Source organism: Cornus florida, unplaced genomic scaffold, assembly GCF_030987335.1.
Source record: "Cornus florida cultivar Cherokee Brave unplaced genomic scaffold, ASM3098733v1 CherokeeBrave_3.0.0_Hap2_Chr04, whole genome shotgun sequence".
Lineage (NCBI taxonomy): Eukaryota > Viridiplantae > Streptophyta > Magnoliopsida > Cornales > Cornaceae > Cornus > Cornus florida.
In genome coordinates, this window is record NW_026775574.1 from 70,107,323 (window position 1) to 70,135,203 (window position 27,881).

Genomic DNA, 27,881 nt, shown 5'->3' on the forward strand with positions numbered 1-27,881 from the left:
TCCATGCCCTTTAAAAATAAGGTTTTGGAACTCCATTCTTTGAATTCAAGGTCGAAGGTGAATTTTTCAAAGTTTTGGTTTCAAGTAAAGACTCTATTCCTTCATATCCCTTGTCATGACATTTTTCTACAACATTCACCTTTTCATGCTTGTCAAATGAATTCAGAGTTAGATTGAAGATATTCAACTTCACCTTCATGTGGCCAAATGAGATCTTCATTATCCCCGTCCTACAATTTATGTTGGCATTTGATGTCGCCAAGAAGGGAATTTGGCTCTTGGGATTTGAGACCGGTTCCGTGTTAATGACAACAAAATCAATGGGAAAGAAGAATTTATCAATCTTAATCAAGACATCCTCAATGATACCCCTAGGCTTTTTAATGGATCGGTCGGTAAGTTGTAAAACTACCGACGTCGGTTTTAAATCTCCTAAGCCCAATTTCATATATACCGAATATGGAAGAAGGTTAACACTTGCTCCTAAATCAAGGAGAGCCCGATTAATGACATGGTCACCAATGATGCAAGAAGTAGTAGGTGAACCGGGATCCTTAAACTTCGGAAGAATGTTATGTTGCAAAATTGAGCTCACTTGCTCAGTCAAGACCACTTTTCTAGGTGCTTGGCTTTTGTTCTTCCTCGTTTGGGTGCAAAGATCCTTTAAGAACTTGGCATAAGCCGGAATTTGCTTAATTGCATCCAAAAGCGAAAGATTGATCTTCACTTGCCTAAACACTTCAATAATCTCATTCACTTTGGTCTTTTGTTTGTCAATGGAAATGGATCCTTTTAAGGCATCCGAAAATGAAGCTTTTGATTCAAAAACCTTTTCAGAATTTTTCTTTGAAGTTTCTTTAACACAAGAATTTTGCAAATCATTTTTCAAAATTTCATTTTTCAAATCATTTTCGAAATCACTTTTCAACACTTTCTCATTTGAAAGTTCATTTACATGCAATGAAGGAGGAATAAAATGTGAAACGGGACGGGTGTCAACTTTTAGTTACACTGGTTCACTCTCTTCATTGGACATACCTACTTGGTTGTTCACAATCTTCCCACTTCTCAAGGTTGTCACTGCATTGACATGTTTAATTGTAGGACCTTCCAATAAGGAATGAGTCTCCACAATGCATTGTTGCTTAGGTGGGGTATTCAAAGGCATTTTCCCTTTCTCTCTAGCATTTAAAGTACTAACTATTTGCCCTACTTGGGTTTCTAATTTAGTAATGGATTGAGAGTGAGAATGAAGCAATTGAGTGTTCGCCTCTAGAGTACCTGCAGCAGTCAAAACTTTCTCTTCAGCGGGACTCCTAGAATTTCCTTGGGAATATGATTGATTCGGAAAATGAGAATTAGAGAATTGGTTTCCATCTAATTGATATGATGATCTAAATCCTTGGGATCCTTGGCCTTGCATTGGAGGTGGAATATACTTCCCTTGAAAACCACCTTGGGGAGGGTTTGAGCCTTCCCCTTGGCTTTTCCAAGAGAAGTTCGGGTGATTCCTCCAACTAGAATTGTAATAGTTGCCAAAAGGATGGTTCCCTTGATTAACAAATGCTGCATTGACTTGTTCATGATGATCATTTTGAACATGTCCATGGGGACAATTGGAATTAGAATGTAAAACACTAAAACAAGTTATACATGTCTCATTGGATGAATAATGAGAATGGTTATGGGAGGAAGACATTTGATTCGCAGAGTTTTGATTGATCAAGAATCGATCAAATCTTTGAGATAAGGATTTCATCTCGGCGGCTATTTCATTTGAATTGTCGACTTAATATAAGCCAACATTCTTCCTTCCACTTAAATTTCTACCATTCTTAGAAGATAATAATCTATGCATTGAATTTTTACACATGCTTGCATAGAGACGCCAAACATCATTTTCATTTTTGTCAAGAATAACACCACCCATTGATGCATCAACCATACCCTTGTGATTATCCGGCAAACTTTCAAAGAAGTATTGAACCAATTGCCACTTAGGTATGTCATAATGTAGACACTTCCTAAGCAATTCATTAAATCTTTCCCATGCCTCATGAAACATTTCCCCATCCCCTTATGAAAACTCTCGAATTGAGGTTCTCATGGCATTGGTCTTAGAAACCGGATAGTACTTCTTCAAGAACTCTTGTTGCATATCCGCCCAAGAAGTTATCGAAAAAGGCCTAAGATTATTGAACCAATATTTTGCCTTGTCTTTAAGGGTGAATGGAAAAAATTTAAGTTTTAAAACCTCTTCCAGCATGTCCGTGTATCACACAGTGGAACATACTTCAAGAAACTCGTACAAATGCTTATAAGGTTCTTCATTTGGAAGTCGATGATAGTTAGGAAACATTTGAATGGTTTACAGTTTAATCTCATAGTGATGTGCTCTAAATGGTGGCAATTGAATGCAAGTGAGTGCATTATACTCATTCGGCACATAATAATCTCTTAAAGCAAGGGGTGGATTTGCAACCGGCGGTGCTACATAAGCGCCTTGATTTCCTTGGACTATGGGAGGTTGTGGAGCAAACAATGGCCCAGGCATTCCCAATGGAACTTGGCCTTGTTGTTGTGGTGGGTGAATGAATGGTCTTGGCATGCCTAATGAAACTTGGATGTTGTCATGATGCACATTGGGGTGGAGGATACCTTGTTGGTCTATGTAACCAAGGTCCTCCACATAATCATTGTTTTGCTCCTCCATTGATGAAATGGAGTGACGAGAACTACCTCTTCCCCTAGGATTACGAACAACCGATTCAAGATGAAAATCAAGAGGGATAAGAGTATGATTCAATGACCTACGACCATGCATGCACTAACAAATAACAAAAAGTAAGCAAATATCAAACACTTCGCCCCCACAACAAATCAATCAACAAATCTCCACATCCCATGCTTGAATAATATGCAAAGAAAATTAAAATTGCCTCCACTCTGGCTCACGATTTATCTATGAATTGAAAAATAAGCCTCCACCGGGGCGACGATTTAACTAGAGATTGAGTTTAGGAAGAGCTCACAAAGGGTCCTTAAGCACTTCAAATTATTTTTCAACTTAAGCTTTACAAAAAAAAAATTAGATTTTAGCTTTTTATGATTTCTTCGCTTAGCTCTTTGCTTAGAGTGCTCCCTTGCTCACTTCCTTAGCTCAATGTACCTAGTCAAACAAGAACCAACACAATGAGTAACCAAAATTAAAATAAAAATAAAGTAAAGACACGATCAAAAGAGTACTAATTCCTAATTTGTTCCACAATACGACGTTACTTTCAATCAATTCCAGGCAACGGCGCCAAAAACTTGGTGGTGTCGCTGTCGGTTGCACCAAAAGTTTGGAAAGTGGTTTACACTAAAATGAGTGTGGCCAAGTTTTAAATTTGTAAATGCCACTACTACCTCTAAATAAAAATATAGCTAGGGTGAGTAGGGATCGTCCCAAGGGATTGGTGTCGTATTGAGGTGTGGGAACAATATTAGGGTTAGTAGGTCGAATGATCAAAAGGTAGTCGGTTTGATTAATTAAACTACAAATTGAACTAATCAAATCAATGTAAAGCAAGTAATTAAAGGATAGTGAAAACAAGAGAGAAAAATCTTGGGATTTAGATATCACCAATAAGCATAGCCTTTCTACACACTTAATGAACAATTAATGAGGGGTAAACATGTGTTGCAATATTGGTGAGTATGCGGTTGTTTCAACAAGCATGGATGACCAATTAAGCATATATTGTCTAAACAACATAGTGAAAAGCACAATATATCAAACTAAGCCATTAATTCTCCTTTTAAGCTCACAATCCAAACACATCACAAGGTTAGAGACATATGCTACTTGCATTCAAAAGTATGGAACATCAAACAACAAGCATGAATTGTCCTCCCATCTATCATCTAAGGCAACTACACTACAACTAGGCTAATGGCATGAATTAAACTAATTAAACTATGGGAGATGCACAATCCATCAAGAAATGAGTATGAACCATCAAAGAAAACACAAGAGCATTCTATTAAGCACTTTGTCTTGAAAATCTCTAGATCTATAGCATCAATACACATAGACATGCATCAATAACACAAAAGTTAGAGATAAACACATGAACATCTATTCTAACATACATAGACATATGGATAGAATGAAATGATTAATTGAAAGAATTAAACCACATAAATCATTGAATAAACAAGATTCATATATAAATAAGTGTCAAAACATGTATTACAACACAAATCCCCTCAAAAATACATAAATCAAGATGTAGAAGGCATGTTTAGGGCTAACTCTAGCCCCAAGAAAATGTCTAGCCACTCATGGATGTGCTCCTCCAACCCTCAAGGGCTATCTCCATGGTAGAAATACTCCTCTTCTTGATCTGGATGAAAGAACTCCCAAGAATGTGTCTCTAGCCTCCTCTCTTCTTTTCTTCCTCTCTAAGAAAAATCTCTAAGATCTAAAAATTGTATATCATCTATATGTGTAAAAAATAGCTCAAATCCTTATATAGGTAGCTCAAATGTCACACCCAATGGTCTGGGCTCGTACACCAAGGCTCCTCCAATGATTGGCCTATGAGATAACTTTTAATGAGCTGTAAATCACTTTAATTCGCACTTGAGGAAGTACAGTTCGATCGATCGAACTTGGCTGAGATCGATCATCCTTTGTGGCGCCTTTTTGAATAAAAACAAATCTCTGAGATATTTTGGGATATTTTTGGGAAGAAGACAAAAGTGGTAAGTGGGTGGTAGGTGTGGATAAGATGGAATCTTTTCGATCGATCTGAAGAATGTTGGATCAATCGAACTTTGTGGAATCTTTGGATAAGAACAAAAGGCGTGGATCCATCTTGAAGTGCTTAGAGCGATGAACTCCAGATCGATCAAAATATTTTTGAGATTAATCAAACTTATTGATTTTCCACACTTTGCTTCATTTAGCTTCCATTTTGCTCATTTCTTTGACTCATCTCAAGATTGCTTCAATTATGTTCTTATTTGGCTGATTTAACTTATTTTGGGAATAAGTGCCTGAAAATGGAAATAATACAAAATTAGTCTAAGGCGGTAAAATAAGATAGATAAAGGTTGTAGAATGCTCAAGCTTATGGGGTTTAAGTGCGCACTTTTCAGCGCTCATCAAATCCTCTATTTCAAAGTTCAAACACAAGAAAAGGAAGAAGTTTGGCAGTAGAAAGAACCCGAGGAGGAGTAATTGTCGTGTTCGTTAGATTTGTCATAATTTGTTTGACGTGTATTAAGATTTTGACTCCCTTGCATTTCATGTTAAGCAATGATCTTCAAAGTTCAATTGATATCAAGTATTTGGTGCGAATTTCTTTCTGGTTTGAGAAACTAATTTCCAAGTTGCAGCACAGAGTTAACAATATTTCAAATTAGGGAAAATTATAAAAGAGTGGACTTTGGGAGGTTTTATTACTTAGAGATGGAGTCAAAGTCGACACTTTTCAAATTCATGAACTTTGACTAAAATCTAATGTGAATATGAAAAATACTATTCATTTGCTCAAACTACCGTAGTATCTTTTGTAGGCGTAAGTATTAAATTTATGTACAGAGGTACCACTTTTGTACATCCAAGTACTATTTTTGTGCGAACTAAGTAAGCAAAATGCTTTGCCCAAAAAGTGATATCTTTGCGTACAAAAGTGGCACTTACAAACACAAACGTGGTACCTCTGTACAAAAGTGGTATTCACCTACATAAAAGTGGTATTTATATGCACAAAAAAGGTACATCTGTGTACAAAAGTAATACTTACATGCATAAAAGTAGTACCCGAAGATACTAAAGGTAGTTTGAGCTAGGGGTGGCCACCGATCGGATCGGATTAGGCATCAAACCTAATCCGATCTGCTCCCAACGTATTGTAAAATTTTGAATCCGCCACCGATCCATGGGATAACGAATCGAATCATCAGATTCTTGAAATAACGGATTAAATTGGATCGAATCCGCAGATTAAGATTTTTCCTAAATAGTTCAATATTATTTATTTTTTAATCATAACCCAATAGATAAAATTTCAATTTATCAACATAAATTTATATATTTATATAATTATTAACTAATATATTCTTGGAGTCCCCTGAATGATCATTAACTAATTAAATTAACTAATATATTTTTTGAATATATATATATATATCTCACGAATCAGATCAGATAAGATTTTTAACTGCCCAATTCGTGAGCTATGGATTCAATTTTTTTGAATTCACCACCGATCCGTGGGTGTAACAATCCAATTTGATTCGTACAGATTGGATCAGATCAGATTCACGGATTATTTGTTCACCCTTAGTTTAAGCAAATAAATAATGTTTTTCCACATCGACATCACATTTTTGTCAAAGTTCATAAATTTAAAAAGTGTTGGCTTTGACTCTGTCTAGGTAATAAAACCTCTTAAAGTCCAATTTTTTTTATAATTTTCCTTTTAAATTATGCCATTCGTGTGTTTGTAAAAGTGCTTGCATGACATGTGCGAGTAGAGTGAAATGGGTTCAATAAACGGAGAGAGAGAGAGAGATGACATATGCGAGTAGGGTGAAATAAGTTTATTAAACACAGTTTTTTTTTCCCTGGCAACACAAACCCACTAGAACAATAACAACACTAAGAAGCGGTAGTTGCAATATCCATCTCCATAAGCTTAAAAATCGACAACGGCAGAGACTGGAGCACCAAATCCGTAGTCATACCAATCTGTGATAGCCTAGCAAAAGCATTCGCCACTCGATTTCCTTGACTTCGAACATACGAAATGGAAAACTAAACAAAGATAGAAGCTCCCTTCTAATCTCAGAGACAAAGGACACAATCGAGCCATCTCCAGAACAAACTCCATCAATAGCATCCACCACCCATTTAGAATTCGACTTAAAGCAGACCACCGAAAACTTAAATTCTTTGGCCCAAAAAATAGCCCGACAAAAGCAAAAAGACTCCGACTCCAACACTGATGAGGAATCAAAAGGTTTAAAAATTAACGCTTGAATAACGAAGCCTGAGAAATCCTGAAACACCGCACCACCCCCCTCCCAACTGAGAAAGCTTGGAGAAAGAAGCATCAACATTGCATTTAACAACTCCATGATCTGGACGGATCCATCTTGAGGGGGCATCAGTCCGCTACGAGGGATGGATGACCAGTTGGAATTTTTTATGCACATTAACAAATTCCCAAAATCGAGTCGAAGCCAAATTTGCAACCGACAAAGAGCTCCAATGAGTCTTCTCAAAAAGTAATTTATTCCAAGCCTTCCAAATCGCCCACAGACAAAAAGAAGCCAAACCTACCATAATAGACTTCCCATCCTGTGAAAGCTCTGAGACACCCACAATTCCATCCCACTATTCAAGAAAAGAGGAAGGGGTGTTTACAAGAAAATCCCAACGAAAGGGGAACAACTTCCACACCTGCACCGAATAAGAACAATGGAAAAAAAATATGGTTAACATCCTCCACATCCATCCCACACCGCTGGTAGACCGGATTTTCCAAACAACCTCGATGAACAAGAGCAAACCCTATTGGGATTATCCCGTAACAACATTTCCAAATAAAATGCTTAATTTCGGAAGGCAATTTAAGTTTCCACAATGTACGCTATCGCGTACAAGAACTCAATTGGCATTCACCCTTTAGCAGGTCGCGCTGATTTCTAAGGTTGAGAGATTATCAAAGCGAAACTATAGGCTGACTTAACACTAAACTTTCCTAAAGACTCAGCTTCCCAAATTTGGGTATTCGGAAAGGACCCATGACGTAAGACAATTTGCGAGATATGATGAATCTCAGATGCATGAAACAAGTGCCTCAAAATGTCCATTCTCTACTCTCTGGAGTTACCATCCAATAAGTTATCCACCCTAGCAAAACGATCCGCAGACTCTTGTGGTCCTAATGGCATGGAAATACCAGGGATCCATTTATCATTCCAAATATGGATAGAAGCCCCATCTCCCACCACCCAGCGTAATCCACTCCGAAGCAACTCCTGAGATGACCAAATACTGCGCCAAGCCCAAGATGGATTTGATCCCAAAGGCGCTTCAAGAAAAGAACATGAGGAAAAATATTTCGCTTTGAACAACTAAAATGCCACACCATTTTTAGACACTTGGAAATTCCAAGCATGCTTTGCCAACAAAGCCGAGTTAAAAGCTACAATATCTCTAAACCCTAATCCACCATCCTTTTTACTTTGGCATAGCAAATTTTCAGGAAGCCCAATGCACTGAGTTGCTCCTAAATGTCCACCAAAATGTCCGCACCTGCTTCATAAGCTCCAGACACATCGAAAAACAGGCATAATATAGGTAGGAAAAGCATTCAAAAACAGACATAATATAGGTAGGAAAAGCATTCAACACTACCTTAATCAAAACGTCCTTACCTTCCTCTCTGATAGAGTATGTTGCCTCCAAGAGGCTAGACTTTCCTTCATTCGATGAAGCAAAAATTGGAAGACATCAAATTTCGATCGACCAATTATCGCCGGTATCCCTAAATATTTAGTATGAAACCCTTCATTCGATGGGTCATCTAGATTTTCTTCAACTGTTGAACTGTCAAAGGATTCCCCAAACCTTGACAGTTTCAAACTAAAATACTCAATTTGTCAGCCATACGGTTTCTTGTATTTCCTATTTGCCCAATAGAACTTGATTCACCTCTCATAGGCCTGTCAATTGAAGCTGCAGGCTAAACCGAAGACCTTCGTGCTCGAGCGTGATTAGCACTGCTACTTGAGATGGTTGTTGTACGTCGGCACCCCAATCAGTTGTTGGTATAGGATATCTCTCTTCTCTAATCTGACGGATAGCACCCCAAAATAATCCGGTTGAATCGGGTCATCTAATACTTCAGGCCTATCCGCATTATGAAACAGCCCATGTCGAAAGACATCAGCCTCATCCAAAAGTGGGCTCGTAGCAGAGTCCCAAGAAGGATGAGAACCCCGGCCCACCTTTTGAACAGCCCTAGGGCGTCCAATCCTAGACTCTTCGCCCAAATTTAGGAATTTGCGCCCAACTACAATACCCGACGATGGCGGAGTACCCGCCGGCCACTGTAGAGCTTGCGATGCAGACTCTGAATCTAACCACGGAAGCACAGAAACTGGAACAATAAAGGCAACAAATCAGATTGACCCGCCAACAAGCAACAAACCGAGATTCAGCAAAACCCAACTTACTTGATCTGTACTTGCCTCAAGCACAACAAACCGCCAACAATACACCCTTACAAACCAATCTGGATCAGGAACAGATGGATCGATAAAGAGGATCCAGAATCATGACAACTACCAATATAAAGTAAACCAAGAATTCCAAGGATAAGACGCTTGGAAAACCCACAAGCCAACAACAGATACCAAGAACACACCCGTACTCCACTCCCAAGAGATAAAAACACTTAAGACAACTGAGATCCGCAATCAACCGACCATAACCCGAGATCAAGCACACCAAAACCCAACTAAATCGAGAAACCTCTGCAATTAGAGAACCCTCAATAGAAACCATGAAACTATGCAAAGAGAAGGAAAAGGAACGGTCCAGAGAGAGAGAGTTGAGGTTACATACATTTTGTATAAATTCGAATTATTTTATTTTGAAATTGATACCAATATGTCAACTCCTAGGTAGATCTCAGAGGTAAAACCAATTGCCATGTCACATATGTGATCATCATATTCACGTCTAAGGTTAACAGGCGTGAGAACGGAATGAAGAAAGTGACCGATACAAATAGATATAAGAGCACCTGCAGTGGGTTTGGCTAGCAAAAAGGCTTAATTTACGCTCCAATGGCTTAGTGAAAATAGAATGGGCCCACAACGACTAGCGGGCTGGTAAGCAGAAAAGCGCGAGCCTTAGTCCGAGCCCGATCGGAGTTTTTAATTTTTCATTTTGGGCAAAGCCTTTTTTTTTTTTAAATAAAAAATACCAGGCTGTAATGGTCAGCAACAGTGCCTTAAGGCACTGTTTAGCAGCATGATTTTTTTGGAAAAACTAAAAAATAGGTTATTTTGAGTTCATTTTTTTAAAATAAAATAAAATTTATTAAATAAAAAAAATATTGTTTAGGCCCTGTTTGTCCTTTTTTTTTTGGGCCAAAAATAAATTAAAAAATCCTTTTTTTTTCCTTAAAAATTGATTTTTAAAAACATTTTTTGCTTTAAATTTTAAATTTCTACCACAAACAGTGTATTTGGTTGTTAAGACACTGTTTAGCTGACACAAATAGTGCCTTAACCATTATAATTTTAAAAAAATTAAAAAAATCTATTCTTTTTTAACTTTTTTCAAAAAATAAAAATAAAAAACTCACTTTTCTTCTATAAATTCCCCAACTCCTACCACCATGCATCATATCTAACCCATCTTTATTCTCTACCATTCCAACAATTTTATCTTTTATTTTCTCAATCTTAGCTATTAGTATTTTCAAACTCAATCCGATTCCTTGGACCATCGATCAAGTAACTCCCAACCTTTTACACAACAACTGATTATCCGAAATTGAAATTGGTCTACGACCGAAAACGAGGCTTTATATTGGGCATGGATGTCCATTACCTCCAATGCAAATATGGAGGTAGATCAAAGTAAGAAAAAATTATGGGAGCGAATCCTTGAAAGTTATGTACAACATCTTGGTATTTCATCTTTGCGAAATGCAGTACCTTTGATGAATCGTTGGTCCACCATCCGAAAACAAATCAGCAAATTTTCTGGGTGCATGACTAGCATCGAAATGAATCGTGGCTTTAGCACTGATGACATGGTGAGTTATTTATTGTTTTAAATATAACTCGTAAATATTTTAAAGGGTTATTTACAACGACACCCCCTGAGGTTTGCCATATTGACAGTCATATTCAACTTAACCCTTTTTTAGACAAAGACACTCCTAAGTATGCAAACTTGAACAATGACACCCCAAACATAATGAAAGTACATGTTTACCCTTTGACCATGTAAAATGACCAAATTACCCTCATCTAAAAAATCCTTTCTTCTTCCAATTTTTCATCTTCCCATTCATTCCCTGTGTGGGCCAATATACACAACTACTACATACTGGCACCACCTCCACAACCACCATCTTCTTCCCCATTCCACCACTATCACACAAACCCAAAACCTCAAAATTACACACATATATCTATATATACATATATACATGCATACAATGCTTTGCCCACCGTCCGTGCTCTCTACAACCAGTTGCCTATCTCATCCGAGCTTCCCCTTACTCGCTGACAGCCGTTCCGAAGCTCTCTGCCCACCCCATCGCGGCTGAGTTTAGTCCACATTCCACAGCCGAACTCATCACAGAAATCCACATCGCCGAGCTCCCCCTTTGCTACGAGCTTGGCTGGACAGACCAGCAGAATGAATTGGCGAGGGATGGTGGCTTGTGCACGACGACGATTGACAGAATAGCGGGCAAGATGGGTTGTGGATGAACATCGATAGTGCTCAGATGTGGTTAAATCGCAGTGGGCTTGCGGCGCTGCACCGACAGGCGGTGGTGACAAGAACGGTTCATGGCAGAGATAAGATGGATGGTGGGTTTGTAAGCCGCCGCGAGTCCTTCACGACCGAGCCATCCACAGTCAAACTCTCCACTGGCTGAGCTCTCCATAGCCAAGGCTGAGTTCATCCCAAACGGCGAGAGACATGCCGAACAAGCAAGGATTGAAAACGCGAAGGCCAATAAAAATTTTTCGGCGACTATGGGATATGGCGTTAATGGAGGACCGAATCGGAATAGTGGCCACAGTTGAAGGCCATGTTGCCTCGAGACCGGCGAAATCGATGGCAATAGAGAACTTAATTTTTTAACAGAATCAGAGAGCAAAAAGGACTGCACGACATGGACGACGGCGACCACAATAGCTGTGACGAGGACGACGGCGACCAAGGATTCTGACTGGACTGTTCTTACTGGCGATGCAAAGATGTGCGATGAGGGTCTGTTCTTAGCTACGAGAAGTGGGTCTGAACTAAACGCCGGTGAAGAGGAATGAACAGAGCTGCATTGTCTCTTACCGACGAGCACACGTTATCCATAGTCGCTATTCAAACGACGAGAGACAATTTTATCTTATGGGTTTGAGAGCTGTTGAAAGAGAGAGATATGAGAGTAAAGTTGTGTATACGAATGAAAGAGAGAGATAAGAGGGTAGTTTGGTCATTTTAAGTGAGGATTAAAATATATCTTAGGGCATATTAGACATTTCATGTCATTAGAGGCTGTGTTTGGCTCCGTTTTTAAAAAATGAGGTGTCATTGTTCAAGTTTGCAAACCTGGGGTGTCTTTGTCCAAAAAAGAGCTAAATTGTATGTGGCTATCAATATGGCAAATCTCAGGGGATGTCATTGTAATTAACCCTATTTTAAATATTTAGTTTTTAATTTTTTCTTAATTTTTTTTTTGTATAGATGACAGAGCTAAAGAGATGTTTCGTAGTCAAACAGGTGCTGAATTTGAGTTAGAAAGTTGTTGGCATATCGTGAAGCATACATCAATCCTAACTTTTAATCCATATATTGGATGATGTGTCATTTGAAGTTGTGTAATATTAATCCTAAATTTTTTAATCTATATAATGGATAATGTATTGTTTAAAGTTATAATATTAGTGGTAAATTTTTTAATCCATATAATGAATAATGTAATGTCTAAAGTTATAACATTAATCCTATTTTTTAATCCATATAGTAAGTGTTCATTATATAAGATAAAAAATATAGCCGTTCGGAAAAAGTTTAAATAATAATTATAATAATAATATATATATTTTTGGAGAGCGAAAATCCGGAGTTGCTGACGTGGCTCTTGGAATTGCTGATGTGACTATTGAAAAAGCTAAAGTGACATTTTTAGATAGCCAAACTCCGGAAAGACCGGTGTGAATGCTCTAATAATGAGAGAAAAGTTAGGCCTTGGAGGGAAATACAATAATTACTCCGGATTGGTTTAATGTTTTGAGAGATTAGTTAGTAAAACTTAAAAATAGAAAATAATACAAAAAGTATTTTGAGAGATTATTTAGTAAAACTTAAAAATAAAAAATAGTACAAAAAGTAGTTTGGTTGACACCAGAGATAAATTTAAGCCTGCAATGCAAATATACAACATATGTCAAAATTGATTTCACCTCTATGAAGCGAATTATAGAGTGTTGTAATAGAGATTTTAAAAATCTAGATTGTTAGATCATATTTGGAGGGTTGGTTTATAAAGTCTTTAATATCTAAAGTATAGAATTGTGGAGTGCATTTTGTAATAAAAACGATGTATATATAAATGGATGAAAAGTTTTAAAGAATAGATCTTAGTTACAGATTGCAGTGCATCTTAACCGTTCATCAAAGACAAGACAAGACGCCAATATAAGGAGTCGATAAGTAATAGAGCTTAGAAGTGGAAAAAAAAATGTCAATTCTAGCATTGCATTCCTACAAGTTAGCATCTCCAACGGTAAAATGCTAAATTGAATGCCAAATCTATATTTTGATAGTGTTACAGTGTCAAAATATTACATTTTAGCAATTCTGCTCCAATGATATATTTTATGCAAAATGTTATTTTTTGACACAACCACTATTCTTTTTCAACTACCATTCCCACCATTCACATTTGCATCAGTAATATTAATATTAGGCACATTCCAAGTCAAGTTGTAAATATTAAAAGGAAACTAAAATTAAACTTAATTAAAAAGAATAAAAAATCTAAAATATCTGGTCAAAAAAGGACCAATATATATATATATATATATATATGTATGTATGTATAAATTTATATATTTGATTATATTATTATATAAATTATATATATATATATATTTATTATATATTTGATTATATTATTATTAAAAAATATATATATATATATATTTAGGGCAAATCATTTCAGCCTCCCAAATCACCATATATAGTTTTAGGGCAAATCATTTCAACCTTCCCAATCGCCTCCATCTCTATTATGAAATTGCCCCTCTCTCTGAGCAATTGCAAACTACAAAATCAATAAGAATTAGAAGTTCAAAACCCATATCTTTCATTGCCCGCTGTTCCAGTTCGGGTTCGCTGTTCGCAAGCTTCAGCCGCTGTCTTTCAACTCTCAAGCTTGCCCCCCCCCCCCCTCTCTCTGCAACTGCTAACTTGTACGTATGGGTTTTGTTTTAATTTTTTTTTTCTAAATTAACTAATCAAGGTCTGTAATTCTAGTTTTGCAAACTAAATCCTATTTGGTGAAATTCTTTACGATCTCTTTTAAATATATGTAGATATATATATATATATAAATCTGAACCCATATCGGCATATCATTTCAGATTGTTAAAAAAATCAAAACCCATATCCCCCCCCCCCCCCCCTTCCCTCCCCCCTTTGAAATAACAGTAACTATTTCTTGTGCTAGATTTGACACCAAAAATGACAAAACCAATTTTTGATAGGTAATATAACAGGCCATTGGAGACCAAAATTTTAACCCATCTGTTATATTTTGAATTGGCAACCCATATGACAGGTGGGTTGTAAATGCTCTTACTACACAACTTTTGCTGTATCAATGAGAGAAATAAGAAAAAGGTTGGTTATTTTATTCCGAATGGAGAGGGAGGAAGGGTGTAATCTGGATAATTGAGTTTTATCGATCAGAAAAATAAAAAAGTAATGAAATACAAAAATGAAAACAATGGATATATAAGGACAATGTAAACAGGTTTATTGTGTTGACGAAATAATTCAAAGTAGTTTTACGTATTTCATAAAAATCGAATTTAACTCTTTTATAATATTTCTGATTTAATTATTATTTGGGGCCAAATTAGTAATGTAACATTTAAATTTGAAAATAATATAAAATCATTGTATTTTTTTTTTTTGTGCATTTTAATGTATATTGTTAAAAGCCTGTCTATAAATAATATGCAAAGAAAATTAAAAAGAAGAGTTGTCGAGTGAATGATTATTTTTTCCTCTCTAATTCATAACAAATAATATTTATGTATGTGTGTGTATATATATATATAAATATAGTATGTTATTATAATGATTATTATAATAATTAATAATTTTCTTTACTAAATTTGATCGAATTCCATAGTTCATGAAATTGCCTTTACAAAACTGAACCAAACTAAAGTAATAAAATTTATTAAGATAGGTAGATGACTCAAAAATACAAAATTATTCTCTAGGGAATATATACTAGATGTGTCCACTTTGAAAACTCGCTTTATTTAAAAATATTTTTCCAAAATTTCTGAAAATATAAATATTTTTAAAGACAATTTTTCTGAAAGCAAGTCTTTGTTTTCAAAGCATACTTATTTTGTCTAGTTTCTTAAGAATTAGTTTTAAATTACTCGGGAAATTCATTTTTGAAAAAACGCTTCTCTCCTATTTGATAATGGGGAGACCATTCAATTACATGCCATTTCTTAAATTATCACTAGTGAAGTAGTGATGCACTCCCTCTATCCCATAAACTTTGACTTATTATAATAAATTTAAACTATTGAGTAGTACTGCACACTCACCTATTTATACTCAATTACTTTCATTCGGATCCGATGTGGGACAAATCTTCTCTTGTAACAATTACCTACATAACATTTAATGTGAGACCAAGGTTGTCCATTTATATCCAATCACTCTTCGTTCGGATCCGATGTAAGATAAATTTCCTTTTGTAATAACTACCCAGGTAACATCTAATGTGTGACCAAGGTCATAGTATTTTATTTTTCTAATTTTTTATTTTTATTTTTTCAGAAGTGTTTCACGAAAACGGTACCAAGTAATCTACAGCAAAAAGTACTACGTAAATAAATAAAAAATTTGCCACGGTGGCGATCCGCTTTCGTAAATAAATAAAAAATTTGCCACGGTGGCGATCCGAAAGGGGAACCCCAGAAACGAATCTCCACCGCTCAGTTTAACAACAATCGGACGCCCAAAAATTCACCTCGTACACCACCCCGCCAAAACACGAAAAAATATTCAAATTTTCAAATCCACCAAATTTGATCCCTATAAATAAACCCACAAATCTTCCTCCCAAAATCACACCTCCTCTCTCTCTCTATATTTTTATTTTTCTCTCTAAATTGTTTGTCTTGTTAAAGCAATGGCTCGAACAAAGCAAACCGCTAGAAAATCCACCGGAGGCAAGGCCCCGAGGAAGCAACTGGCCACCAAGGCCGCCCGGAAGTCGGCCCCAGCCACCGGCGGCGTGAAGAAGCCCCACCGCTTCAGGCCAGGGACAGTGGCTCTGCGAGAGATCAGGAAGTACCAGAAGAGCACGGAGCTCTTGATCCGAAAGCTCCCCTTCCAGCGACTCGTCCGTGAGATAGCTCAGGACTTCAAGACCGACCTCAGGTTCCAGAGCAGCGCCGTCTCGGCGTTGCAGGAGGCGGCGGAGGCGTATCTGGTGGGACTGTTCGAGGACACTAATTTGTGCGCCATTCACGCCAAGAGAGTCACTATTATGCCCAAAGATATGCAGCTCGCTAGGAGGATCAGAGGAGAGAGAGCTTGATCTGTTCGTGTTTGTGTGTGTGTGTGTGTTTTTTTTTTTTTTCCCTTTCTACTCTCTGATGTTTAGGTTGAGATGGGTATGTAGCTTCTTTGAAATTTATGGAAATGTAGTGATTTTCTATGTCTAAAATTCTCTCTACAATTGTGCAAATCGGAAGCTGAATACTGCAGAAATCAATAGGAATTTATAAGCTCTATTGCCTTTGATTGAAATCAGTACAAGCATTAAATTAGGGCATCAAGTTGGGGCTTGTGAGGATTATGGGTTCGCAACCATATTAGAAATGATCGTCTTCTCGAAACCCTAAGAAATTAACCATTAAAAGAAACCCTAATTCATCTTTCTCTATCTTGGCATACTGGAATATGCTCCATTTTCTTTGTAATTAACAATGGAGGGCATTTAGGTATTTTCATAAACTTTTCACAGTTCAATAAAAAGCTATATTTACATGTCCATTGTTAATTAACCTTAGCTTTGACTTAGCAATAATTGATAGAAAACTGTGTTTGGAATTGTGAGAATTTGGTGGGATTTAAAATTCAAAATTGAATTTTGAGTGTTTGAAATAAATGAAATTTAAAAACAATTAGATTTCTAAGATTTGAAATCCCACATTACATACTAAAATCCCATGAAAATTAATGAAATTTGATGGGAGTTGTAAATTACTTTAGTAAAGAGTTTGTAATTTATCTAATTGAAACATAATGTGGGATAAAATAGTAAAAGTAACAATTTTTTTTAATAATTAATTCTAATATATTTAGAAACACATTAACATGATTTCATTTCAAATTAAATAATCCAGACTCCATGACCTGTGTATAGTGAGCCCTGTGAATGCAATGCAATGTGGTAGGGTCCACGTTATTCAAGAAATTTTACAATAACTTGAGGGTACAGTATTTCTAGGATTTTATAGTTGTTAATCATTCATTAAGTGGGTCCTACTGAACGAATTTGAAAAAAACAATTAGAGATATCAATAAATTGATATAATATATTTCCATTAAAAGGATTTGCTCAACTCACCTAATATCTACTTGTGTATCATAACGAGTGTATCATAATTGATTTATATTGGACCATAACTCGAAGTATTTAGACGAACCCATAGACCTTAGTCCTAAATTCCCAATTGACACCTAACCAGTTGCACCAAACCAAAAGATACAGCTTGCAGACAAACCTCACCACATACCAAAAACAGCCCGCCAAAAATAAAATTTAAAAAATATTCCACATACCCCAGGCCCACAATAGCAATAGAATGTGTGCACGTGGCGCATTATATCCCCCTCCAACACACACCCAACCACAGCACAACCGTCTCAAACGCAAAGTCCTAACCAAGTCAAAAAATAACATAAAAAAAAAATAGCTACCTTCGCTCTCCCAAGCCTCTTCTACTACTACTTCCATATATGTATACATATATCTGTATATATCATCATCACTGCTTCAGTTACCGCTTGGTTCAGGCGTCGATCTAGGGTTTGTGAGTCAGAAATGGAGAGCGTACTAGGGCTGATGAATCGGATTCAGAGGGCCTGTACGGTCCTCGGCGACTACGGCGGAGACTACTCTCTGCCGACTCTCTGGGACGCTCTTCCGACTATCGTCGTCGTCGGAGGACAGGTTCTCTCTCTACATATATAGATTTCTGTTGTTATATATATATCTGTGTGTATACACATTCTCTGCATTGTCTGTATCTGAGTGAGGTTTGATTTGTGGTATGTGTTTTGTGATGTGGTGTGTAGAGTTCTGGCAAGTCTTCGGTGCTGGAGAGCTTTGTTGGGCGTGATTTTCTACCCAGGGGATCAGGTTACGGAGTTTTTTTTAATGATAATTATGTATTCATTCTGTTTTTGTTTATGATTTTCATAATGATTTGTTTGGTTGCTGAGAAAATATATAAAAAGGGAAGAATCTGAAGTTAGAAAGTGTAGGTTTCGGGGTTCTTTTGTTGTTGTGTGGAAACTCATATAATTTTAACTGAACAGGGTTTTGTGGTTGATTAGAAAGTATAAGGAAAGAAAGTGATCAAAGTTTTGTATCAGGAGATGGAATTGTTATTATTAGGGCCTATCACACATTGATGTGGCTATATGTTGCCTTTCAGTTGAATATTCCTCCTTTTGTGATAGAAATCAGAAGACTTGAGATTTTAAATTATTTTATTTCCCCCCCTTTTCTCAGCTACAATGATGATGTCTCATTTTTGTTTAATTGTCTAAATTACATTAATGTTTCAGAAAAAGCATAAAAGTTTAAAACAACTGTTTTTTCCCCTTTCCCTTTAGCCTTTTGCTTTATGTATATATATCTATATATATATATATGTATATGTACGACTTCATTTCCAGATGGAGCAATATGTTGCTTGATTTTTCTATTATTTTGATACTTGTAGGGATCGTGACAAGAAGGCCTCTAGTATTGCAATTGTACAAGACGGACCAGGGACAACAGGAGTATGCACAATTTTCTCACTCAGGAAATAGAAGATTTACAGACTTCTGTATGTTGTTTCTTATGCAAATTTTGTAAATCTCTGATTAATATTTTATTGAAAATGCTAGAGAGTTTGTTATTCCAATATTTTGCATTAAAATTATTCGTTACTGATTTCTATTTAAGGGAATTGTTTGTCTCCTGTTTTGGGTGTGAAAGTGTTTGCAATAGTTGTTGACTTGCTTATTTTTTTGACTAGTATTGCTGAATAATTACAAGCACACTTTTGATCACTAAGGTGTCAAACTGTCAATTTTACTTTGAGTTCTTCGAGGATTCAGAGCTTTGATAATTTAAAAAGTTTTACTGTATGATTTATTTATTAAAAACTATTGACTAATAATTTGACTTGCTTTTTTTAGTTTAGTTGTGACTGTTGCTTCTACAATTAAAACTTTAACAATATGATTTTATCACAATCACAAGTATGTTTAGTGGTTGTTGAGATGGTGGTAGTAGTAATACTGTTAGTAGCACCATTTGTTGTCCACTATTATTACCATCACCTGAAGTAGTACTGGTAAAAGTTGTTGTAGTTCCTATTACTTATAAAAAAAAAAAATGTTGTTTTAGTTCCTATTATTGTTCTCCTCATAGAGGTGCAAGTTTTGATGTCACCATCAACGTTGTTAAAGGTGCGCCTAGGCTAGAAGCTCAGGTTTAACGCCTGTTGTCATCCCAGGCTCACTTGTGTTTACTAGGCCTACGCCTCGGTTGCGCCTCGTCCTGTTTGTGAGGCGCGCCTCACTGATATTTGTTTAAAAAAATACGATTGTTCTATTTCTTAAGCCAAAAGGGGTACTTTTTGCAACTTAATAAACAAAAAAGAAAGCTCAATCATACGATATAAGGAACTTTTGTTCAAAAGAATAAAAAAATAAGAAAGCCCAAGAGTCAAAGTGTTAACCGAATAACGATAGAATGAGATTGTGAGACGAAAACGAAGCCCTAGTTGCAAAGATGAACGACGAAGCACGTCAGTTTTTTCTTCTTCTTCTTTTTTTTTTTCCTCTAGATCTCTCCTCTCTTCTTATCTTTGTTTACATCTCTCTCTTCATCTAGTTCTCTCATCTCTCTGTCTTTTTTTTTTTTTTTGCTCTTTTTTTCTTTCTTTCTTTTTTTTTTTTTTTTTTTAACATATTTATTTCTTTTTGTGCTTTGTTTTGCCATTCAAAAAACACATTTTGCTTTGCCTTTCAAGAAAACAAATTTGTACTCTATTTTATGGTTGTTGGATGCTTCAAGCTTGTATAGTTGATGGATTTACTTTTTTATATTTGATATTAATTTTTAGAATATTGATATGACTTATGAGATATGAATATTATTATGGTAGTTTAAATTTTCAATTGTGCGCCTCACTTCACTCAGGCGTGCGCCTTACGCCTAGGCTCCAAAGTACCTCTAGTGCCGTGGGCCTTTAATAACTATGGTCACCATCATGACTTTCCCTTTGTATTTTGTAATTTGTATGATTATAATGGAATGATGCTACAAGGAAATGTGTATCCTTACAAATTAATCTTTGCAAGTTCCCAATTCCCATGATTTGGTTTCTTCTTTTAACAAACGCTTGGCTTGTTTGCTTAAAGTATTTGAATGTAGCAGCATTAAGTGATTGTGTATCCTTTACTTGACTGGTTCATTGACTATCCTCCCTTCAACTTCAAATTTTCTTGGTTAGTAGCAACCCTTGTTGGTCTTGTTTGCATCATTAAGTTATGGATGCTAAGAGAACTTACACAAAGTCACTATGAAAAACCATATTGTATTTGAAATGAGAACAATCATATTCCAATTGCAAGGTCTAGGGTTGGTTGTTGAACCCTGGTGTGTTTGATGCATGCCATGTTGACATGGCCATACAACCCATACACTATAATTATGTTAAGGAATTAGAAATTGGTTGTTTCAAATTCATAAGAGTACCCAGCCAAAGAAGTATTCTGTACCTAAAAGAGGTAATTAATACTGCACTTTATTATAGAATGTGGGATGGCCATGCAAAGAAAAAAGATGTTCAGGTATATAAGATACTAGTACTACTAGAGACTCTAGGATGTATCACATTATGGATATCTTAATGGATATGGGAGTTAGTCTTTCAGTTACTGCTATTCACAGGATGAAAGGAATTATGACTCTGTATGGTATTCTACATAACAATCAATTATGAAAATATCAATGGATCATGAAGTAAGTCAAATAACAAGAAATATTGTGGGTTCAACCTATTAGATATGTGGAGGAAACTTCACAATACAATGAAGCCTAGAGAAGGATTGGAAGCCTAGTCTGGTCCAAAAAAGTAAGAAAGAGAGATTGCAGTTTCACTACACAGCAGTTCCTCGAGGTGAGGCGCTTGGAGGAATTATTATGAGGGTGAATTGATGGAAATTTTGAGTATCATAGTTGTTGAGTATGTTCCTCTAGTTAAAATGTATTTGGAAACCATCATTGAGGGTAATGAGGGTTGGATAAAAGCATGGGTTAAGATGTTTTGATGTGACTATAATTTTGCCATCTTATGTGGTCGCCCGGGAAAGGAAGGAGTATTCACACTACTTGCACATGGTACTTATTTGCTTGTTCTATTTTGAAGAAATGCACTTGGAATTTATTTATTTATTTTCTATGAATTTCTTATTCAGCTACGGTACGGGCAGAAATTCAGGAAGAAACTGACAGAGTGACTGGGAGGAAAAAACAGATTTCTCCACTTCCTATTAATCTCAGTATCTACTCTCCAAACGGTGTGTAATCATCCACTCCTTTTCACAGTTCAAAATTTACTGAACAGAAGGTGACTGTAATTTTTATTAACTTTTTTAGCTAAAGGCTGCAGCAGTAGTTTGTACTTTGTAATACAGCATCTATGGCGACAGAATCCTATATTATGAATTAGATGCTAACATTATTTTTCTTCTTTCCACCTGTCTCCCACGCTGAGTGTTCTTTATGTGTTTATTTTTTTACTACTGTTTTTTTCTCTAATTTAAATTTAGTATCATGCTTTTAAAATTCTGTTTCATTCTTTTGAAAACTATTCATCAAAAAGCAGCGGTGCACTGATGTCAAGAGACTAGAACTAGAGACCAAGATGGCATTTTTAATAATTACATACTGTGGTGTGTACTGCATCCAACATTGTACATTTACTAGTAATTCCCAAAAAAAAATAACCCAGTTCTTATGCATTGGTATAACATTTAATATGATCAAGGAATTTTACACTAAGTGGTTAGTGTGTTATAATGATTTTTATTCATAAATTGTTTTTATCTGACAACTTTTCATTGTTCATTTCACTTGGCAGTTGTTAATTTGACATTGATAGATTTACCTGGTCTAACTAAGGTTGCTGTAGGTATATTTCCCTCCTTTTCTACTTATGTTTTACATGCCCATGTTACAAGATTTATTATTTCTTCTCCTCCAAATTGTAACTAGAGATGCTGGTTGTTGACAGAGGGACAGCCAGAGAGTATCGCTCAAGATATTGAAAACATGGTTCGCTCTTGTGTGGAAAAGGTATGACAACATGTTTAACGTATAGTTATAGATACAAAAAAGTATTTCACTGTGGACATTATTTTTTTAGGCAAAACCATGACTCATAGGTTATGTATATATATTCTTTATCTTTCCAATTCATAAAATGGGAAGAAGCCTATAAAAAAAAAATTAGTACAAGAGAGAAACTAAAGAAGATTTCATTGCAAGAGGACTGAGGAGTATGACATTGACAATTTGTTTATTTTTTACTTTTCTTTTTCTTTGGAGAAAAAAGATGCTTTTAACCAAAGTTCAAGTTTCCTTTTGGCAAGCAATGCTCAAGCTACTTCATGAAATTGACTTAATGGCTTCTATTTGGAATAGAAATTTTTTTTGATGGCATTTATTTTGTAGCATCTTTAATTCTGAAACAAATGGCTAATAGATATAGAAATTGTAATAGCTAATTTTCTTTTGCACGTGCCTTACTGGTTTGATTCTTCTACCATTCTTCGAATAGAATTAATTTCACCGGCAATTTGTTGGGCTTTAGAAATGATTTCTTCTTATTATTTTTTATCTTGCTCTTGTATTGTAGCCTAATTGCATCATTCTAGCCATAACTCCAGCGAATCAAGATATCGCAACATCTGATGCTATCAAGCTTGCTCGAGACGTTGACCCAATAGGTACTTTCTGCTCATTGTTTCTAATTAACAGCATTGTCATCACTATTTTGGTTCATTTACTTTATAATTGAGATCAAATGTTTATTGGCTAGGTGAAAGGACATTCGGTGTGCTGACTAAGCTTGATTTGATGGACAAGGGAACAAATGCTTTGGATGTAAGTCTTCTTACCTTCTGTGGCAGGTTTTGCTGAGAATTGCTGAAACTGAAACTGGAATATAAAAGGGGAGTGATCTTTATCTGCTCAGAGAGCGGCCCCCCGCCCCCCCCCCCCCCCCCCGATGCATTTTTCTTGGCTTGCTTCAAAAGTAACTGAAAGACTTGAACACAATATAAGCCCTCTAGAAGCAAGGGGAACCCAAACCTGAAAAGATCCCACCAACGAATAGGTGAATCCTACAAGGCTGAAGGGAAGGGTTTACTTTGTTACCAAAGAAAACGGCCGTTTTTCTTGGAGGTTATTGAACTTGATTATTTGAGTTTCATTTTAAAGTCAAAGAAAATGGCCTTTGTTTATCTATTAAGGGATTCGACTGAAGATTAACTTGAATAGATCATTCATCTTTGTGACCAACTTTATTTTAACTGGAGGCTCACAAGTTGCTGTTTGTGCATGGAAAGAGTAAAATATAGATGATGAAACCTATATTTTCCCTCTACTAATACATTGTCTTTGGAAGATATTACCACTGGAGCATTTAATCGTGAAGTTCTCATTGGAAGAGAATTACTTAAGGAGCTGTTAAGACACACATAGAGATTTGAAAAAAAAATGTTCTGGCAACTTGCAGTTTATTTCATAATAGTTCACTGAAATCAAAACATTTTTTCCTGTTCGAAAAAGTAGAAGTTCCTTGGAGCTCTAGAGGTCAAAATACCTGTCCCCAATGCACCCATACATGGAGAGATAAAAATGATTTTTTATAGCAGGTGGGAATCAAGGGTCCATCACCCATAAGGGTGATGCATGTGCACCCATTTTTTTTTTTTTTAAGGAAAAAAAAATTGTTCCACTTCTATTGTTGAAGGTAACTGTGCATTTGACTGCAATTGATGGTGAGGGTTTGGTTGGAGATGGTGGTTTGGTTGTTACTTGTTAAAGGTGGTGGTGTGGAATATGGCAATACGTGTTGTGCTTACATGAGAATGAGGGTGATGAATAGCTAATGATGGAAAAGATAACGGCACATGGAAGGCTGGGGTGGTGGTGAGTAAAATCTGAGTGCTGATGGTTGTTGAAGACTGATGATGGTTAAAGTACTCATGGTCATTGATAATTAGCCCTAGGCAACGGAGATAATGAAGCTGCCTCTGTCTTTATTTTCGATAAGGGTAGTATTGTCTTTGCAGTTAAAGTTGCTTATAGCTTTTAAATTCTTAACTAGTCTCACGTAAACCACATTAGAAAAAATAATTTAGATGTAATTTTCTTCCTAAGGGATTCTGTATGTGCAGTAAGAAAAGACTTGACTTACAAAAATTATGTAGTAGAGCTTGGACACCCAATGGGGTACTTCTTATTTCCAAAGTGTCAAAAACTCTCATGATGTCCCCTTAGAATCAACTGTAGGGGACATTGTTCATAGCACAGTTTTCACTGATACGACTGTTATGAATGAATATCTGTAATTAATTCTGGCTAGAAGATATCTTGGCACTCACGAGGCCTATTTTATGTTTGTGATTCACTTATTGTTGTACGTTGTATTGAATTTGTTGTTTCCTCTTTGGTGCATTATCTCTTTTTTTACTTTTTGTATTGTGCTTTCTTTTGCTTCATTCTTCTTAAACCTTATTGGAGTAAGCATTACAGAAATTACTAGTTCAAAATATTTAATGTCAACAACAAAAATATGCTGAATGTTTTGACTCTCAATCTTTGTCTCTTAATATTGATTTTTGATATACTAAAGGTTCTTGAAGGAAGATCATATAGGCTGCAACATCCTTGGGTTGGAATTGTGAATCGTTCACAGGCTGATATAAATAAAAATGTTGACATGATTGCTGCACGGCGTAAAGAGCGTGAATTTTTCGCCACAAGTCCTGACTATGGACACTTGGCCAGCAGAATGGGTTCGGAGTATCTAGCGAAGCTCCTCTCAAAGGTATACTTTTCCATCCTACTTATTTGCATTTTAAATTATCATAAAAAATTCTATTTTTCTCTGAATAGTATACAGAATGACTGGTTACTAATGTGCAATGTTTTGGCTTCAGCATCTAGAATCTCTAATTAAAGCTCGCATACCAAGTATTATATCTTTGATTAATACAAGCATCGATGAACTTGAAGCCGAGTTGGACCACCTTGGTAGACCTGTCACTGTTGATGCAGGAGTGAGTAGCTTATATCTGTTCTTTCTTTTTATGCAAGCGTATATTCTGGTATGAGTTATGAATCTCTAATGGAGGTTTTCTGCTTTTGTTTACAGGCCCAGTTATACACTATCTTGGAGCTCTGCCGTGCTTTTGACCGGATTTTTAAAGAGCACCTTGATGGAGGGTAATATATTGTGCTTCATGTCATCTTCTCCAATTTTTGGCAGTCAACCATATAAAAAGAAAAAGAAAAAAAGGAAAAACAAAGTCATTACCATATTTTAAATATTCATTTTTTTTTTAATTTTCTTTTCTGCCATCTGCTTTTTGGAAGCAAATGAAATTAATTGCTGAATGCTGAAGCGTAGCAACCATGCCTTTCTTTTTTTTTATTGTTTTAGCATTCTCCTCCATATGGACCATATAAGATCTTATTACGGGTGATTCCATAAATTTTGACCACTAATGCAAAAACCTTAGATCAACTAGGGCTCACTTGGTGGTGGTATCTGCTAAAAGTACAGCTATTACATATAAAAAATTATGTGATAATGCCCTTAATTTTTCTTGTTTGTATCCTCCTTTCATTCTCAGGCGGTCAGGTGGAGATAGGATTTATGGAGTTTTTGACCACCAGTTCCCTGCTGCTCTGAGGAAGCTTCCATTTGATCGTCATCTTTCACTGCAGAATGTAAGAAGAGTTGTTTCAGAGGCAGATGGTTACCAGCCTCATCTGATTGCGCCTGAACAAGGTTACCGACGCCTCATTGACAGTTCCCTTAATTATTTTAGAGGCCCTGCTGAGGCTTCAGTGGATGCAGTAAGTGCTTTTTATCTATCATTGTATCTCCTTTTGGCTATCATGGTGACTGTTTCTAGCCTGCTTGTATGCTCAATGATGTCTCCTGTCTTTGGGAGTGCAATCTAGGGAGAATTGATTCAATATGAATCATTTGGTGTAAGAATGGAGGCTTCTCTAGAATGGGATGCCTTGGGACCAAAGAAATTGGAAGCATTGAAATGAATATAAGAATCAAAATGTACGTATACTATATTCAAGTGAGTGCAGCGACAAAGATTATGACTAAAACGGCTTCTGGAAACATATAGATTAATAATTCAATGGTAGAATACTAACAAAAAATGACTCCATGAATTTTGAAGTTAAAAGTCATTGAACTTGTAAAGGATAGCTGAATACCATTAATCGTTATTGTAGGTCCACTTCATTTTAAAGGAGCTGATGAGAAAGTCGATTGGAGAAACACAGGTTTGAGATCTTGCACTTTTCTTCTGTGGTGTAAGTAAGGATCTGGTGTGTAAACTTTTATTTTGGAACGTAGGAGTTAAAACGCTTTCCCCTTCTTCAAGCTGACATAGCCGCAGCTGCAACTGAAGCATTAGAGAGGTTCCGTGATGACAGCAAGAAGACAGTGTTGCGAATGGTGGATATGGAATCCTCATACTTGACTGTGGATTTCTTCCGAAAACTCTCCCTGGAAGTGGAGAAGGGAGGAAATCCTGCTGCCACCACTGTGGACCGCTACACAGAGGGCCACTACCGGAGGATAGGTTCAAACGTTGCCTCTTACATTGGGATGGTTTCCGAGACCCTCAGGAATACCATTCCAAAGGCTGTGGTTTATTGTCAAGTTCAGGAGGCTAAGCGGTCTTTGCTTGATCACTTCTATACACAACTGGGAAAAAAAGAGGTATTCATTTGAACCACTTACTATTATTTTCAAAAGATATTCTTGTCAAAACTTGTTAGACCTAATCTTGGACCAAATTGAAGATCTTGACCTATCTATACCATTGATGCACAACCTTCAAGTGTTCATCTACTAATTTCAGTAAGTAACTGCTGCCAATGACGACTTGTTTTCACATTTTTTCTACAGGGTCGGCAGCTTGCTCAGTTACTGAACGAAGATCCGGTACTCGTGGATAGAAGGCAGCAGTGCGCCAGACGGCTTGAGTTATTCAAGTCTGCAAGGAATGAAATTGATTCTGAGTTGTGGGGTGCATGAGAGAGGTAGATGATGCATGTAAAGCTCTCTTGAGATTGGATCTCTCTTTGCACATCTTTCAAATTGTTGGACATAAAAGAGCCATTGCATTATGTGATTTATGAAGATGATGTCAGATGGCCTTATATTGTCAAATGGGATATTGGTTTTCCGAAAAATGGAGTGTTTATTTGAATATTAATTCAAAATATATATTTTTCCTAATCTGATGAATT

General features: G+C 36.3%; 2 protein-coding genes and 1 long non-coding RNA gene across 3 annotated transcripts; 2 read left to right on the forward strand and 1 right to left on the reverse strand.

Annotated features, from left to right (window-relative positions):
- Window positions 1-2,929: 2,929 nt before the first annotated feature.
- On the reverse strand, window positions 2,930-9,802 carry LOC132303468 (uncharacterized). The gene is made up of 2 exons (XR_009481232.1): window positions 8,437-9,802; window positions 2,930-3,169 (listed from the first exon to the last, which is right to left on the reverse strand). It is a non-coding gene; the product is annotated as an uncharacterized LOC132303468 (long non-coding RNA).
- A 6,338-nt stretch (window positions 9,803-16,140) lies between these two features.
- Window positions 16,141-16,739, forward strand: LOC132303469 (histone H3.2-like). Its single transcript, XM_059800732.1, has one exon. The coding sequence runs from the start codon at window positions 16,200-16,202 to the stop codon at window positions 16,608-16,610; it is 411 nt and encodes a 136-aa protein (XP_059656715.1). The 5' UTR covers window positions 16,141-16,199; the 3' UTR covers window positions 16,611-16,739.
- Window positions 16,740-17,708: 969 nt separating this feature from the next.
- On the forward strand, window positions 17,709-27,881 carry LOC132303470 (phragmoplastin DRP1E-like). Its single transcript, XM_059800733.1, has 15 exons — window positions 17,709-18,251; window positions 18,377-18,440; window positions 19,030-19,137; window positions 21,782-21,883; window positions 22,447-22,497; window positions 22,600-22,661; window positions 23,224-23,314; window positions 23,407-23,471; window positions 25,228-25,422; window positions 25,535-25,654; window positions 25,750-25,820; window positions 26,231-26,456; window positions 26,856-26,906; window positions 26,980-27,348; window positions 27,538-27,881. The coding sequence occupies exons 1-15, from the start codon at window positions 18,123-18,125 to the stop codon at window positions 27,664-27,666; spliced, it is 1,833 nt and encodes a 610-aa protein (XP_059656716.1). The 5' UTR covers window positions 17,709-18,122; the 3' UTR covers window positions 27,667-27,881.

Coding starts and splice junctions, on each gene's coding strand:
- LOC132303470 (XM_059800733.1), top strand. CDS start 18,123: ATGGAGAGCGTACTAGGGCTGATGAATCGGATTCAGAGGGCCTGTACG. Junction 25,423..25,534: donor TAGCGAAGCTCCTCTCAAAG/GTATACTTTTCC, acceptor TTTTGGCTTCAG/CATCTAGAATCTCTAATTAA. Junction 27,349..27,537: donor CACAACTGGGAAAAAAAGAG/GTATTCATTTGA, acceptor TTTTTTCTACAG/GGTCGGCAGCTTGCTCAGTT.
- LOC132303469 (XM_059800732.1), top strand. CDS start 16,200: ATGGCTCGAACAAAGCAAACCGCTAGAAAATCCACCGGAGGCAAGGCC.